The 16874-nt window shown below is 40.2% G+C and overlaps 2 protein-coding genes across 8 annotated transcripts; one reads left to right on the top strand and one right to left on the bottom strand.

Annotated features, from left to right (window-relative positions):
- Positions 1-712: 712 nt before the first annotated feature.
- On the top strand, positions 713-2483 carry LOC122087241 (thaumatin-like protein). The gene is made up of 2 exons (XM_042656304.1): positions 713-1459; positions 1574-2483. Exons 1-2 carry the CDS (start codon positions 1393-1395, stop codon positions 2257-2259), a joined length of 753 nt encoding a protein of 250 aa, XP_042512238.1. The 5' UTR covers positions 713-1392; the 3' UTR covers positions 2260-2483.
- Positions 2484-2790: 307 nt separating this feature from the next.
- LOC122087240 (transcription factor PCL1-like) lies at positions 2791-16684 on the bottom strand. 7 transcript variants are annotated; one of them, XR_006142718.1, is made up of 4 exons: positions 14885-16683; positions 10264-10778; positions 6292-9263; positions 2791-3258 (listed from the first exon to the last, which is right to left on the bottom strand). XR_006142718.1 is itself a non-coding variant. In XM_042656303.1 (2 exons), the coding sequence occupies exon 1, from the start codon at positions 16241-16243 to the stop codon at positions 15275-15277; it is 969 nt and encodes a 322-aa protein (XP_042512237.1). In that variant the 5' UTR covers positions 16244-16684; the 3' UTR covers positions 9967-10426; positions 15254-15274. The 7 variants fall into 7 exon arrangements, 1 of the variants encoding a protein (XP_042512237.1); XR_006142720.1 differs by lacking the exons at positions 2791-3258; positions 6292-9263 and having other exon boundaries at positions 9967-10426; positions 10511-10778; XR_006142719.1 differs by lacking the exons at positions 2791-3258; positions 6292-9263 and having other exon boundaries at positions 9967-10429; positions 10707-10778.
- Positions 16685-16874: the final 190 nt, after the last annotated feature.

Raw genomic sequence — 16874 nt, 5'->3', positions numbered from 1 at the left:
TAGTATTGAAAAGGATGAAGGCCCTTCTTTATATCAAGAGTGATACTCCACAAATCTCAAGTACATAGATAACTTTTTTTTTTTGTTTTTTGGTAAGGAAGTACATAGATAACTTTAACTTTAAAAATGCTATAATTTGATGGTAAACGGTGATGTTGCTATAATTTGACGGTAAACCTTGATGTGGCAATCTTGATCATATTGATATCTATGAAATGGTATATATGCTCCCTCTTAAGTATTGACCACTTGCTTTTTCAGCCATCCATCAGATTTCCAGAGTTTTATTTTGCCTTGCTGAAACTTGTTCTACCCACCAAAAAAAAGAAAAAAAAAGAAAAAAAAAATCTTCGCTGAGACTTGACATAGGGACCAATATAGACCAATTTTGTAGATCCAATCTAAAAGTCCTTTGGGATATATCCATCTCTATCCAATCTCTCGACAATTATTGGTGCCGCATTAAAGAAACTTGTCTAATCTTGCCTTTACTGTGTTACGGTCCTACAAAACCGAAGGAAAGCAAACCACACCCGTAAAGCCATATGGTTTAGGCTTCCTAACAACTTCATGGAAAGGGCTTCTTGAATACAAAAGCTTCTTCTACCAAATAAAAAAAGAACACAAAAGTTGGAATCTTATACAACAAAGAGGACAAAGTAAGAGAGCCATTGATAGTGTTCTTTGACACTTCTTTTAAATAATATTTGTCATCAAAGCATTCTATTGAGCACACTTAGAACTCCCATTGCAAATCTTAGCTAGGATTCTTCCCTTTCATCTTGTCTGCTACATAATGTTTCCTTACGCTTCTCGTCCGTGCTTCGATGTGGATCCTCCCCAATGCGTCCAGCATGCATCGGATGACTACCAGCATCCGAACACACAGCCCCAGCCATCAGATGCACGCCATAGAGGATCTGGTTCCTTCTCCTGATGCCCTTATTCTGTAGAGGAATGTAGTGTCATCTCTTTCTGTTGTTTCTCCATTAATCTCATGGGTAAAGGGGGAGCCGAACCAAAAGAAAGGATAAAGAGGGGCAGTTTAAGTTCGTCGTCTCTGTAAAGGGTTGTCTGTCACTGAAAAATCCAATCAACAAAACATAATCTAATGGATTAATTAAGGAGAAAACCTCTAACCAAAGCAAGGGATATATGCCGTTCAGTTCAGAAAAAGTGGAGCCATGACCCTGTGAAGTACTCTCTTTTTAAACCGTTCCACTTGCATGCGGTTGTCAATCACACCCCTTGGTGGCGAAACAAAAGGAAGCCCACTCTCCAGTCTCCCCACTTAACACTCTCTCTCTCTCTCTCTAACCCTCTTCATCACATGAACATTGCATTTCAGAAGTCTGAAACACACCATCACCTTCTTTACTGTTCAAAGACAAAATGATGCCAGCCGTCTCGCGCTTCCTTCCCTTTCTTTTCTGCCTTTTCATCTGCCTCCCATTCACAAGTAACGACTCTCTATCTGTGTGTGTGTGTATAGTAGTAGTAAGAAACTGAAGGGTTTTGTGTGTATATAGTAGTAGTAAGAAACTGAAGGGTTTTCCTTTGTGTTTGATTACAGATGCAATCCAACTCATCTTCGTGAATAACTGCAATGAGAGCGTGTGGCCTGGGGTCCTCGGTACCGCAGGCCAATCATCACCCGGGGACGGCGGATTTCTTCTGAACAGGGCTGAGGAGGTTGTAATTAATGCACCAGAGAAGTGGTCCGGTAGGATTTGGGGCAGGCAAGGTTGTTACTTTGATGCAAATGGCAAAGGTTCTTGTGAGACTGGAGATTGTGCTGGCTTGTTACATTGTAGAGGCACAGGAGGGGTGCCACCCGCTACAGTGGTTGAGATGACTCTTGGCACTTCCGCATCTCCTCTGCATTTCTATGATGTGAGTTTAGTGGATGGTTTCAACCTCCCAGTTTCCATGGTACCTGTTGGTGGAAATGGTGGTGCTGGTATTGGGTGCGGCATCGCAGCCTGTGAGTTGGACTTGAACGTTTGCTGCCCTTCTGCGTTGGAGGTGAAGAGAGGAGGAAAGGTGGTGGGTTGCAAGAGTGCTTGCTTGGCCATGAAATCTGCTAAATATTGCTGCACAGGGGACTATGCCAATCCTAAGAGTTGCCAGCCCTCGCTTTTTGCTCATCTCTTCAAGGCCATCTGCCCAAGGGCCTATAGCTATGCCTTCGATGACTCTTCAAGCCTTCACAAATGCAAGGCAGCACGTTACGTTATCACTTTCTGCCCTCCCACTTGAGGGAGTAATTGATAAAATTGCAGTCTTCACTCTACACACACAGTTGGATGTATTAGTATTACAGATATAAGCTTCGTTAGTAAGTGTTGTTGTCTGGTACTTTACTTTCTCTTCCAACTATATAGAATGTGAAACTTACCTTGCTGTCACGGATGGTTGGGTTGACATTGTAAGGTTCTGCCTTCCACCCAGTTAATTCAGAGAAATCTGATGCTTCGAGATCATCTCAACTTCCTTCTACCCAGTAAATCAAGGTCCCAAACATGTCTCTTGATGTTGCTTTTCATTGCTAAAATCCATGATCCCATAGTTGCATGAGTCTACTCTTGATGCAGAGCAACTACTTTCACAACGGTACGTCAATTCCTTACCACCTCTGCAATATTTCCAGATTTTCAGGTACCACTTGAACCCAGTATAGCATCAGATGCAAAGACGATTGTGAATCTTATGTTTATGGCGGAGATGGGTCACGTTGCCATCATATAGGCATTCATCATGATGGAAAGAAACGGATTGCAGCACACCCAATTTTTCTCTCTGGTAAAGGTAGCGATCAAACCATTAGTATATAATTTCACAATTGTATACACATTACTTTTTAATTGAATAAACCTTGTCAGACAGTAGGGCAAACCCCAAAGTGAAACTCACCAAGATTGTTGCGAACTAAGCAATATGGCTAAAAGCATAGGCCACTAACGTAAAAGCAAAAGCAATTAAATATTAAAATACAACAAATAAAATAAAATAAAAATTAAACAGATAAAGGATATCCACCGAATTCTACTTTTAGTGAACAGAATGACGGTAAAAAATGACTTCCCAGGGAAACAAATGGGACTGTCATCTAGGTAAAGATTTCTTATTCGATTGAATGTTATCCAAGGCATCCCAACCAATGAGACTGTGGGTAGGAAGCCATGACCTTATCATAAATGGAGAAAGCCACCACCGAAACGAATTGGAGATGCAGATCCTCTTCTTCCAACCAGCAACCTGCATGAGCAATCGAGCAGTTGAAGTGGTAAACCAACATTGCTGGGAGCAAAAACCTGGCATATGAGCTACCTTATTATTATTATTATTAGTATTATTTATTTATTTTTTTGTTCGGGAGGGGGGGGGGTGTAACACATGAAAGTCTTGACATAGTTATGAAACATTTAATATGCATTTCACACCATCAATGTTCAGCAGCACAGAGTTAAAACTGATACCAAATAAAGTAACTGGAAATTCAATGCATGTTATTCTCATCTTTGCAAAGACTTCAACTGTGACAAACATTTTGTTCAACCAAAAATTAAGGATCAGTAGTGTGATTGTTAGACTTTTATTTCATTAAGTGTATCTTAATTTATAATCAGACAGTGAAAGTAAAATGTTCATTTCATTCTTGCAACCACTAAAAAGGGCGTACCATGTGCATGAGGCTCCTGCCATTGCAAGATCTGAGGAGGGTCATAATGTACATAGCCTTACCCCTGGCTTCGCGATAGGCTGTTTCCGGCCTACTTACCAAATTAATGCAAGGAAACTATGAATTGGCTCTGATGCAGTTCAAGAGAACAAGAAAGGCCAACATTCAAACCAAGCCATCAAATTGAACCAAGAATGGATTAATCTGTTTAATTTTGAGTGTCCAATGGGTTATATGGGCCATGGACTTAATAATTTTGGATTTACTATTGTAATGGGCCAATTCTATAAATCCCAAATATCATGGATTTAGGTCCTATATGGGAATTTCTACCCAAAAAAAAAAAAAAAAAGGGTCCTATATGGGAATGAGTAGTTAGGGCGAGCCTTTGGTGCAAAGGTTAAGTTGCACTATTGCAACATGTTGGTCATAGGTTTGAAACTTGGAAACAGCCTCTCCTTAAAACTGCATACATTTGCCCCTCCTAGACCTTGTAGTAGTGGGAGCCTTGTGCGTTGGGTTGCTCTTTTTATGGAATGAGTAGTTAGTTTCTAATTTATAGTAGTCTAGAAGCATTCTATTTTGTTTTCTCTAGAACTCTCCTTCTTGTGCATGAAGATTTGCTATTTTCTTGTAATGTTGCAAAGTTATAAATAAAGGACTAGGGGGATCATAATAACCTAACGACAATTTTGAAAAAAACGATAGCTGATACAGCTATGAGGACCTATGAAAGAAGAAGAAAGAAGGGAGTCGTCCAGGGCAAATAGGCTGCAATTAAGGGCCGCGATTTTGATTGATGGGATATAGCCTCTATTTCAGTTGGTTTCTAATTCCAATTTTAGTAACTACTAGAGTTTCTACTTTGTAATCTCTCCCATCAATGTTATAAATAAGGCTAGGAGGGCTCCATAAGCCTCCCACGATTTTATGAAAAAAAAACTATGCTACTGTTGCTGCTTCTCTGTGAACAATTGCTGTGTCTGATCACAGTGAAGGGTTGGTGTTTGATCTAACGACTCCTGGCGGTGGGAAGCCCAGGAGGATCTTCTTCTTCAAGCTATGAACTTCTTCTCTCAAGTATTCCAAAGTGCTACAGATCTGTGCAAACTCCTACAGGTATTAACTCAGTTTCCTTCTTAGTTCTGCCCAGAAAATTGCAGAACTTTGTGAGTTATTTTCAGAGCTTGCCCAGACGACACCAGCGATCAGTTTGGGCTGGTATTTGGATCGAAGTTTCCCTCACCTAGGGAGGAATTCGACCCAAGCTTGAGACCTATCTGTTTCTTGGTTATTGAGATATTCAAAATCTCTCCTTTTTTGTCTTTTTAGTGGGATTTTCAGCAAGTACCGCAATTGGTGGGAAGTTATTGGTCTCCTCTGGTTTCTGTACTTCTCTGTGGTATTATTCATGTTGGTTGGGCTGTAAAGGACTCTTATAAGCCCCTGTTGGGTCCTATTTGTCTATTTACCGATTTGTCCCAAGGAATACTGTCTGTTGAGCTCAATAGCTTGCTGGTTTACATTTATCTTCTCTTCTGGTCTGAGTTTTGTTGCAATTTCCTGGCTGGTTTATGGTTGTTATTTGACTAAAGAATCCTGCATTTGTGAGCTGGTTTTACTTGTCAACCTAGCTCTACATTAATAGCTCTTTGCTGTGAGATGCATTGGCAACCTTGGTGGGAAGCCAGGTTGGACTAGTGAGATGCTAGTCAAGTTCTAGGTGGGTGACCTAGATCATATGCTTCTTTTTCTATCCTTAAGTCTTCTACCAATTTCTTCTTCTTCAAAGGTCAGATCTACTCCTTCCTTGCACCTTGTGCATATCAGTTTTCTCTTCAATTCTGTTTGGATCTTTCAATTGCTATTCTGTCCACTAACTTCTCATGAACTTATCTTCAGTTTCAGATCGTAGCTTAGTGCTGGAATAGTCACCAAATCAATCCATAGATTCCCTATCTGTTGGCAGTACACTGCCTCTTTGATGTTCGACGGCAGCAACATACTTGTCCTAGTTTCTATTTCCTGCACCATTTTCTTACTTTGTTTCCTTAGTTACTAATTTCATTCCCACCTTCTATTTTGGTTTCACTTGCTATTACTGACACTAATTGTTTTTTTATTGAAGTTGCTATTCAATAACTTACTATTTTCGTAACCCTTTGATATCTTCAAATCTGGTTCCTACCTGCCATTTTCCAATTGTTACTAAATCTGGACTTGATATTTCAGTTACTTTCAAATGTTTTCCTTAATTACTAAATCTATTCTATGTTTCTCTTTTGGTTACCTGCTATTTTTAAGACCACACCATATCGATGTTGCTAAATTCTGGTTTCAACTTTGAGCCCCTAATCCCTACAATTCTGGATTACATGAGGTTCTCTAACCCTAATCACTTAGGTGATTAGAATACCGCATTAGGATCCTGCTCCAAACAAGCTGCATAAGAAAACATGGCATTGTTGGAAAACAATAAGGCATTGGGCAAGGTTTGTGAATCAGCAAGAGGGCCTTCTATAAAAAAAATGACACCAAACAAGAACGAGACAAAATGCACTGCAAATCCCAAGCACAGTACAAAATTCAAATTCAACCATGATACTTACTTTGTCAGATAAGTTCATACAATTTCTGCTATGAAATGATGTCAACCAAGCACATTAACAGATTACCTGCCAAAAAAGGAACAATTCCAGAGTCAAAGTTGTGAGTTTTGTAAATTAAAAGGGAAGACAAGACCTAACTATCCTATGTTACAACAAAGCGATGAATTAAATTATCTATTCTGTACTAATGCTAGGAGTTATAAGAAGCCTTCCTTCCAGGTCTTCAACAATTGAGATGCACCTATCTACATCAAAGTAGTTTCTCAATAGAAAATCCAAACATGCGACGGTTGTTTCTCACAACATGCCCTGACAAATGATTCCTGAAGAGCAATGTCAGGAAATAGTCCCAGCTCTAGCATTCTATCCAGCAGCGCAGCTCCTTATTGAGCAGACCATTCTTTAAGTGGAGCATGCAACAAGATCTGGCATGAAACCCTTAAGATGAGCTATGAGCCTAACCAAAAATGTCCATAGCATCCTTATTTTTCTCCCTTTTTACAGTGAATCTCAATCAGAATAGTGTACGTGAAAATACCAGGATCAATCTTTTCCATGATTGTCATTCTATGACAAATTATTTACTTCAGATATACTTCATGTCTTGCAATACCCATTCAATAACATATTACATGCCACAACATCAGCATTAAACCCTTTGCATTTAACCAAATATTCAGCTTCCCTCAGCTTTTTAGCTTCACAAAGGCTATGAACAGCAATACTATAAGTCCTAGTATTCAGACAACTGCCTTCTCCAACGTGCCAACTAATAGCATCATAACACTCCGCCACTGACCGATCTTACATGATGTATTCATCACAATGTTGTAACTTACCAAACTGACTTCCCAACTAAAGTGGAAACTCAGGTTCAAAACTTTATTTGCCTCAAAATATTTGAAGCAAAGCAAAGGGAATCAAGAAGTAAATTCACGGTCACAACAGTGGGATATAATCCATTGCACATCATAATTTCTAATGCTCTGTAAGTTTTGTCAGCCTTGCCCACTTGACAAAGTGCATTAATGTAGGTATTACAACTGATAGTGCTAGGCTTCCAACCCTTTCATGTGCCTTCCTTAAAGATCAACTCAACCTCAACAAAACGCCTACTTTTGCAAAATGCATCAATCCAGATGTCGTGAACTAGAGAATTCTGAAGATCAGTAATTCTTCCGCAACTCTTCCTGCCCTAGAAAGATCAGTAATCCAGGTCGGGTAAGTTATCACATCTAGATTACAACCCACAGAGGACATCTCATCCAGGACACAGAAAGCCAAATTGAACTAGAGGGAATAACAGGAATATGCCTTGACCAAAATGTTGAAGAGGGAGATTTTGGGAATTACACCAGAAGAGTACATCTCCTCCATTACCGCACAAAGCACATGAAAGTGTTTCGCAGCCGCAAGGCCATTAAGCAGAGTGTTGTAACAGAGAATGGGATACAGACCTCCTTTCATCAGAGGGAAGAGTAACAACTTCAACCACCTCGCCGACCCAACTGAAGAACTTCAACAAGCTGTTATATGAGGCTGGATGAGAACTAGAAGCGTTAGCACCATCTTCTGGTTCCGCATGAGCAGTAAAGTTTTGAAGTTTTCACAAGAAGCTTGGAAAAGGTAACACAATGGTGGATGGTCCTCAGTTCTAGGGTTGTTTTGTTTTTGAAACTTCTTCGAAGGGTTCCTCCATCAGCTGGCTGTGATGATGAACGAGAAACCCAAACCCTACCCTCAGGGACACCAAATCCTCCGATCTCCTGGGTAGAAAACGCGGTCCGTCGTTCAGCATCTTTATCGGTCCAAGAGGGATAGACGTCATCGTTTGCCACGTTTACCAGTGAGCTTCGATTACGAAAAGCGCCACCAGTGCCATCATGGTTAAAATGAGCAACGTAACGTCACACGGAGGGACCTATTGACGACCGCCAACAGAGATGGCTTCCACATATAAATTAGATCAACCAAAAGGAAAAAAATAGATATTTCTGGTTCTAGAGGAGACAGAACTACTACAGAAATTAAATTACCTCCGAGACCATCAGCTTGGGATGATGCTTACTAACGAGCAAAGATTTAAACTTTCTGCTGAGCCAACGAAACGCTCAGCAGCTTAAGAGTGTAGTTGAAGATGCAGAGCACAAGAAACGGCTTCCCTTCTGAGCTTCACGAACATTTGAAAGACAACGAAACCTAATATGGTAATCCCCAAAACCCTATCTATAGCCGGGTGGACCGGTTAGAGGCCGAGTGGACAAACCAACTGAGCGGATGTTGCAAAGTTACAGGAAAGATGCTGTTCTTGCTGCTGCTGCTGTATCTTTATTCCAAATTGGGATTTTTTTTTTTTTCCCCTTCTTATGGTATAAGTATCCGAATTCAGAGAATTTCCCTGGCAATGAAAGTTCAGCCAAAGCGAAGACCATTCTTGGTGTCCACTGTGCAGGATGAGCTACAAGATCAATGGCCTCGAGTTTCTCTGGAATGAAAAATCAAGGGTTTCAGCCCAGATGATCTAACAAGCCACACTGGCCTAGGGCTTCTCAAAATCATCACGAAATCCCATGAAGACAAAGGATCCGTTCAAAAATTTAACTACACCTACGATCTCCCGCGCCCCACCTCCTCCCTTCTCCCTCTCTCGCTTCACTGCGTGCGTCTGTGCTTAGAAGACGAATAAAAAAAACCTAACAATACAGAATTTTGGGTTAAAGACGACTATAAATTAGGGGACGAATTGTATGGTTGCTCATCCAATTTGGTGTTCCCATCCCCGAAGGAGGTACGTAAAGAAGGCAAGGAAGCCATATTTAAATACCAAAATCATTTGGTTGAACTCATCAGGCACCACTAGATTTGCAGTGGGATTATGAGTCAGCTAGCCTGAAGACCCTGAGGCCTGCAGAGCCTGACGAGCTTGAAGAGTCGAGAAAGGCCAAACGCCAAAACCATTCCAGCCAACCGCCCTGCAAGGGAATAGAAAAGGTTAATCATCAATATCAGGAACCTCAACAGCAAATCTGACCTAATAGATATTCTCTGATGAATTATCAGATTCCATCAATTGGTTGCAACTTGCAAGGGAAATAAAAGAAAGGAGAATTGGAACCAAATCAATACTAGATGATGATCATTACCTAACAGTAACAACTTCAAAACATTTCAAATCTGTTTATTCAATTTTACTTTAGAAAAATAAAGATTACATTGAGAAATATATTATCAAATATGATAAAAATTGTAAATAAGTTACATCATCATGATTACAAAAATTTTTTCCTTGCCTTCCAAACATAGACTCAAGTTTCTTTTTTGGTTCAAACAAACCACCATTAACACGGAGAAGGATCTTCAGGAATTCAACCCCACAGAAACTGTATTCTGATATCACCATCACAACAGATCAAACTAAGGAGCTTCACTATAACTTGTATAAGAGAATTTAACACAAAAAATATACTGTTTCTGAAAAGAACCCACACAAGAACCTCTACAAGTGTTCCAAAGTCATCACCACCAACACCACTTAAAACAGTTATCGTGACTCAAGGACGGCCGGAGTATATCTTAAACACAATAAATGTCTGCATAAAACTCTCAGATGCCTCTTCAGATCACCACCACCAGCAAAGAATTCACATACACGCATAGAGAAGAAACACCCCGAAAGATAGCTAAGTCTTAATTTATTTATTACAAATAAGCCCGTAAGTGAACATATGTAAATCCACTATGTTCTGGATTAAAATATTACACACAGACAAACAAGAAACAAAGACAACATATTCAGGACCTGGTGATATATTCATACAAAAGCAACATATTTGACGCCAATCAGTTACACATAAAGTAAATAAACTAGCTTCTTTGGAGTAGATGACAAACAAATTCCAAGTGTCATAGAATAAAAAGTTTTCAGGACCTGATGATATATTCATAGGTAGGGAAGATAAAGTGAGGACAAACCCTCAAATGTCCTCAATAGTACATATTAATAGACCGAAAAAGATGCTGATCTGTGTCTCATTTCATCTGAAATTCCCAGAGAAAAGGTTTCCCCTTCCTCGCAAACAGACAAGAAGATGAACAAAGAGACCTGGCTTTGGATTGCAGGGACTGAAGTTTCATCCTGCTACATCAGCAAAAGAAAAATCCGAATTAGTGTTAGTTCATCTTATTTTCAGATGTAAGATAAACCTAAAGTGAAACCCACTTTGCAGATCATAATTAACAGGGCAGCAGAAGCAGTTTTAAATAAGTTGAGAATTTCTGTATCAGATTGTTTCAGACTTCCATTAGCAGAGCAAATAGATGTAATCAATGTTAGCAGATGATCTCCATTAATATATAGGCAACCCATTAAATCTTCGATCCGCCGAAACTGGTTTCAGGTGACATGTAATTCTTACTGGCACTTCCAAGGTCAGAAAGCAGTTCTTCACAGCCACCATTCTAGCTTCCGAGTACTTAACTCCACATTCCTAGACACAAAGGGAAATCCAGATTTTTCACTAGGATTGAATCTATTGAAATCCTTTGATTACATGCTACAAATATAGAAAACAAAAAACAAGATATATACATAATAGAGCATAAATGAAAAGTGCATGGTCCTTTCTATTGATAAGAGATGTGTTTGCATCGAGAGACAATTCAACTTGATGAAGCCATCTTGCACATATATAAGCTGCAATATAGTTTTGAATTTATTAATAGGTAGTATTATCCGGCAGCTTTTTTTTTTTTTTTTGGTGGCAAATAAGAATACTTGTTTATTCATCAATTTATTTGGAGCAGAGGAAGTTAAAGATACTCAATAGATGTGGAGGAGTTCCTCATCAATTCGTCTGTGCTAATGAAAAATGATAAAACTGGTCTTCTGATACATCGTGGGGAAAAGAAGCAAGGTTGTGTAACTAAAATACTAACCGAGTTGCTCCAGAATTGATCCAGTTCCTAGCATCTGTTCACATTCAGATTCTAGCTTCCATCTGTACTCGTGCAAGATGATGCTATTCTGAATTCTCAACATCCAAATCAAAGGAAACCGGATCCTTGCTTAACCAGTTATCAGTTCTTAATGCTCTAGTCATCAACACTGGAAATGTCAAATGGATACTATCAAGGTATTTCAAATTCTGTTTTTTTCTTAGCTCATCTCCTTCTGGGTTGTAAAAGCATAAAGTAGTGATCACAGCAGCTATAAGCTTCTAAAATATAGTTTCTCCCATCAGTGCTTCGCACATGTAAGCTATGTAATATGGAGCTAGCACCTGTTTTCCCTTCTTATCTGCCAACACTCCATCCATTCCCCTTCCTAATTTGTCTGTCCCCTAAATTGTTTGCCCATTGTAAAGTTGTGCAATCAAGTGAAGTGTCTTTGATAATTTCTACTGACCTATTCATGTAGAAGTCCTCTACATCCAATCGTTTTCATGTGGAACCACCTAGATTCAGGATCTCCTGGATGGCTTTGTTCAGTAAAAGTCAATCCAAGGAAGAATGTTTCTGAGAAGTTTACTTTATTTGGAGTTCATTTGTTTTCCATAGGCACATTATTCGCATGCCTGTCTCTTTTGTCCTGCTTCAAAATTGATGCCCAGTAATAATTTACTGAAAGGAGGCCAATATCTTCGAGGCTGAATACTGAGAAACCAAACAACTTGAGAACAAATTGAAAAGAGGGACCAGGATATTTTCCACCTTTTCATGGAGGCCTAGTCTAAAGAACCTGGGGGCATGACAGGTTTTGGCCACGGAACTGGAGAGAATAGTTCTTCAGTACTGCCACAATCAGCAGTGGGGAAATATGGAATCCCCACTCCAACAATTGGTAGCTGCATAACTTCCACAACTTATATAACCACCACCACCTGCTCACTCATCTTTGTTATTGTGCCTCCTACCTCTGATTCCTCAACAAAGACTATCTAACAAGGGTTAAGATTCCCAACTTTAATGGTAAAGATGATCCCAGTGGTTTTAAATTATGAAGTGCAAATTACTGAAACAGACTAGATGCTTTACATCCACTTAGTCAAATGACCATGTGCAATGAGAGAGTTTCCCATGGATTGGCTCCTATTGCAACATGGGTGTGACCAGCTTCCTGGTACTGATCAACCACTAACAATCTAAAGTTCCAGTCACAGCACTTTACTTGAGGCAGGAAAAATAAAGTTCTGGATGCTCATACACAGTTCCACAAAATCATGTTGAGGTATTGAATACAAGAAACAGAGCTTGTGTGTTAATTGTTATTTGGGGCTGAGAGGAGATATCAAGGATGAGATTATCAGTGGGGACTCCCAAGCTGATAATACAGCACCTGCACATTTACCTGCACATAGAGCTCAGAAAGGGAGAAGCAGAGTGATGAAAATAATAAAGCTAAGAATAGCCCCTTGGCAGATAGCTTCAGCTATTGGATGTTGTAATCTATAGAATTCAGAGGAGCATCAACTCCATGGTGAATAGGGAGGACAGAATCAAGGAGTAGGAGCTGCTAACGTTATCTCTAATAGAAATCTGTCTAATTTTTTTTTAGGACTGTTATGGATGACAGCAGGGAAAACTTACCCCCACAGTTACACAGACAGCAGCTCCATTTGTTTCACTGGGGAAATATTTCCTGGAAAATCAAAGTTTAGTTAACTCTTTTCATATCTTTTATTATTTTCTTATTTCTTTTTTGGGTACATGAAAAGGAAGTGTTTTAGCCCTTTGATTGACCATAGTTACTTAAAAAAAACCTCTATGCTGTGGGTCAAGTCAAGAAGCATCACTTGATTGAAATTTCCATGAAATTCAAGCACTTTCAACTACTTCTTTCATCTACAACATTGTGTAGATATAGCAACCATCTTGGTTCCTTCCATAAATGTATGAAATGGGAACTCAAGGTAGCAGCTCTGGGTCTTGCCTATCTGAATTAAGTAGAATAGTACCCTGATGTTTCTTCATAGTGAAGGAACTGAAAGGAGTTTGTCCCTCAGAGATTGTACCAACATGAGTTTAGTAGGATTAGCAACATAATTAGGAACACCTAACATTTCTCCCCTGGATAGTTTAAGAATGGGAAGGTTGGTTGCATCACAATTGGGTTACAAAGAACCAAATTTTCTAGGAAATATTTACAGAATTAGCAGAAGCGATACTTAACCAAATAGAATAGGTAGATTGGTTCTCTTAGAAACCAAAATCTAATGTGAGGCTTATACAGAAATAAGATTTGAGGATCTGGGGCTAGGGTTTATCAAGAAATGTGGTTTCATGGTCTCCCATGAAACAAATGGTTAAGAGAAAGATCAAAAGGGATGATAGGACAAGGGGTTAAGAAGTTAAGTTACTGGAAACAAATAGGACCCTGGTCAGTGGTTCACTATATATTTATTGCTATGATGTAATGTTGAAAGGCTACAAAAATTAATGTTTTTAGTTGATGCATGCATTTGCAGTTACACAAAGGATATTTATTCCAACTAGAGTGATAGATGCTAATTTTAATCTTTAGGCATTCATGTTTCTTCTAGAATTCATGTAAAAGGGTTTAGCTAGGGGTTTTTTATTTTCGGTGCCGGCTACCATCCTGACGCACCAAACAAAATATTAGTTGGACATGAGTTGTGAGAAATTTGTTTGAGGTGGCATGGACATGTGCAACGGATGCATTCGAGCAAGGATAAGAATTTCAATCTCAAGGTAACATTTTCAATTCGACCCATGGTTTCGTTTTGACCCATGGTTGCATTTTAACCATGCTCAAAATTGGGAATTTTAGTCGTTTCAACCAAGATTTTGGAACTATGCCTTTGAGTGATCCAGTACGGAGGGGTGATTTGATTCAAATTGAGGGAGCTAAAAGAGCTAGAGATAGGCCTAAAATGACTCTAGGAGAAGTGATGAGGAAAGACAAAGAAAAATAATCCATGTAGTCAAACCCCATTTAGAGGGCAGACCTCGGTGCAACGGTAAGATTGCTCTATTGTGACCTAATGGTAGCGGGTTAGAGTTGGAAAACAACTTCTTCGCCAAAGTTGTCAAGACGCCTAAGTGGATGAAGGCGATTGAGGGGGCAAAATTTAAGGTGACACTAGCAAAGCACCTAGGCGCCAGTCTAGGAATAGCCGCCGAGATACCTAGGCGACAACGCCTAGACAATATGCTCTTCGTGAAGTGGGGCAAGGCCGCATATATTATGACCCTCCCTAGACCCCGGGTGGGAGGAGGTAAGTCTTTTATCTTCCCAAAAATTTTGGGGAAAACAAAAAACTTTTTGAGAAGATGAGAAAGTATAAATAAGCCAATAGAATTCATGGGTAACAACCTTTTGATCTTCTTATCTATTAAAATTCATTTCTTTAGAATGAACAAACGAAAACAAATGGCTATTTTGGACAAAGAATGAATGACTTGTTTCAGAGCTTCAAACCACGAGCCTACACCTGTACACCAGATATTTTCTATTCCAATTTCCACTGGAAAAGAAGGCTATCTAATACAAAGGCCTAAAACTAGGTCATGCTGACAGGAGGGAGAACAACATAACAGCGAGCAGTATTAAAGTGTGAGGAGGCGACAATTATACCTGTACACCCGAAGAACAACTTTTGGCTACCTCTGCAGGTGCCATGTCCGAGGTACACATTTTGGGTGAGCGAAGAATCTCCTGTACTCTGGTTAACGTTTTAGTCTTCGTTAAAGTTTTGCCTCTGCCACATGAGAATCCAAAACCTTAATCCAGAAAGAAACGTCAACATCCAAATTGAGATTTGAAAAGAGTGGTTATAGTTTTGATTCAGATTTTAGTTTGAAACATGTAGGACCGTAGAACCGTATGATATGATTCTTACCGCCCACTATCGAGACTGCACTGAAATATTGAATGATCATCCCATCGATTACAAAGAATGATAAGAATAATAGTAGTAGTAGTAGTAGTAGTGAAGAAGATTACCGAGAAACTCAGCAGTGATTTTTATTTATCATTAGGGTTTACGTGAGGATAAGGCATAAACGATCCGAACTTGTTACCCGACCAATCTGGCTGCTGCTGCTGCTGCTCATGAAACATGTTATTGGGATGTGACTCCAAGCCATGATAGGTAGGAGGAGGTGTAGGTGGATTACCGACGGGCATCCCCATATGGCCATGACCGTGGCGGTGTGGAACATTAAGCACCGGCATTGGCAGCAAAGGTGCAGGGTATGACATCTGAAGAGGCACAGGGGTTGATGCGAAGAGATGATCCGAAGAAGAGGGGCGCCCGTTGGACAAGCCATCTTGCGTCCTCTTCAGGTACAAGCGATACTTCTGGAGGTGGCTGGCGACGTTCTCTCGCGTTAGACCCTCCACGTTCATCAGTTGCATGATGGTCTTAGGCACGGCGTTCTTGATACCCAGATGCGAGACAACATCGACGAATCGCTTGTGAAGCTGCGGAGTCCACACTAATCGGGGCCTTTTAAAGGTCGGAGCAGCAGGTTGATCTTCATTATTATTGTTAGAATTATCGTTTGGCAAATCCGAACCTGCCTCTTCAGCGATGTCGACTCTCCTTACTTTTAGAGCATCGGAGCCGTCTTGAGTTGTACTATTGGGTCCATTTTCGTCACCTTCAACAACCATGGGGTCCTGATGACGACTTGGGTCATCCGCAAAGGAAGGTAAGCACCTGAGGTGGCCGGAGGAGAAAGACTGAGACGACTGGCCACAGAGATTCGATAGAGTACTCTGGGAGGCGTGATTCACATCAAGCATGCTTGGACAGGGCTCTGGTGATATATTAAACGCCAAGGCGAGCTCCGGAGGTATCAAAGACTGAGATAAGGGTGTGAGATCATCTGCGCTGGGTAATCCGGCCTTCCATTCCTGGATTTGGTCTTCATCTTCATCTTCACCTCCAAGGCCTCCTTCGTAGTCGTTCATCTGCAATTCATCCCCCATAACTCCTGCCGTCCTTTCTTTCTCAATTTTCAGTTTTAATAATTGAATTAAGTTAAAAGTAGCAGAACGAGGAGCCAATCTCAACTCTTATGAGTCAAGAAGGATCAACTCAAACTTCGACTTTTAACTTACACTTCGACCACGAATTAGGGTTTCAGCGACCAAGGATTTGAAATTGCGAAACCTCATCAGGAACCCATCAATTGAGGATTGAAGACTCAGAGAAACAGAGATATGTATGTTATTAGGTATTCCGATCCGGTTGGTCGGAGATCAAAACAGAAGAATAACGAGACAGAGAGGAAGAGAAAGGGTCCTTAGTTCTTCGTTTCTCCCAAGTCTGGGATGAGAAAAGAGAAGTTGGGGTTAAGGCTCAAAAGAAACAGTAGTGACGGGGCAGATATTTTGGAGATGCATCGTCAGATTCGTTAAAAGGCTTGGTTATAATAAACATTACCCCTTCTGCTTTATGCTGCGGTGGGGAAGGAAAAAAGTGCAATTTCTGATTCCACGCTCTCTTCTCCATTGCTTACGTGGATATCTTACCCGGATATTTCGATTAGCTTTTTCCTTTTTCTTATTTTTCTCTCCCTCTCCCTCTCCCTCTCCCTCTCCCTCTCCCGTTCTAATA

This window comes from Macadamia integrifolia, chromosome 8, assembly GCF_013358625.1.
Source record: "Macadamia integrifolia cultivar HAES 741 chromosome 8, SCU_Mint_v3, whole genome shotgun sequence".
NCBI classification, from domain to species: Eukaryota; Viridiplantae; Streptophyta; class Magnoliopsida; order Proteales; family Proteaceae; genus Macadamia; species Macadamia integrifolia.
Note: the sequence above shows the minus strand (reverse complement) of the source record. Positions and strands in the feature narration are given on the sequence as shown.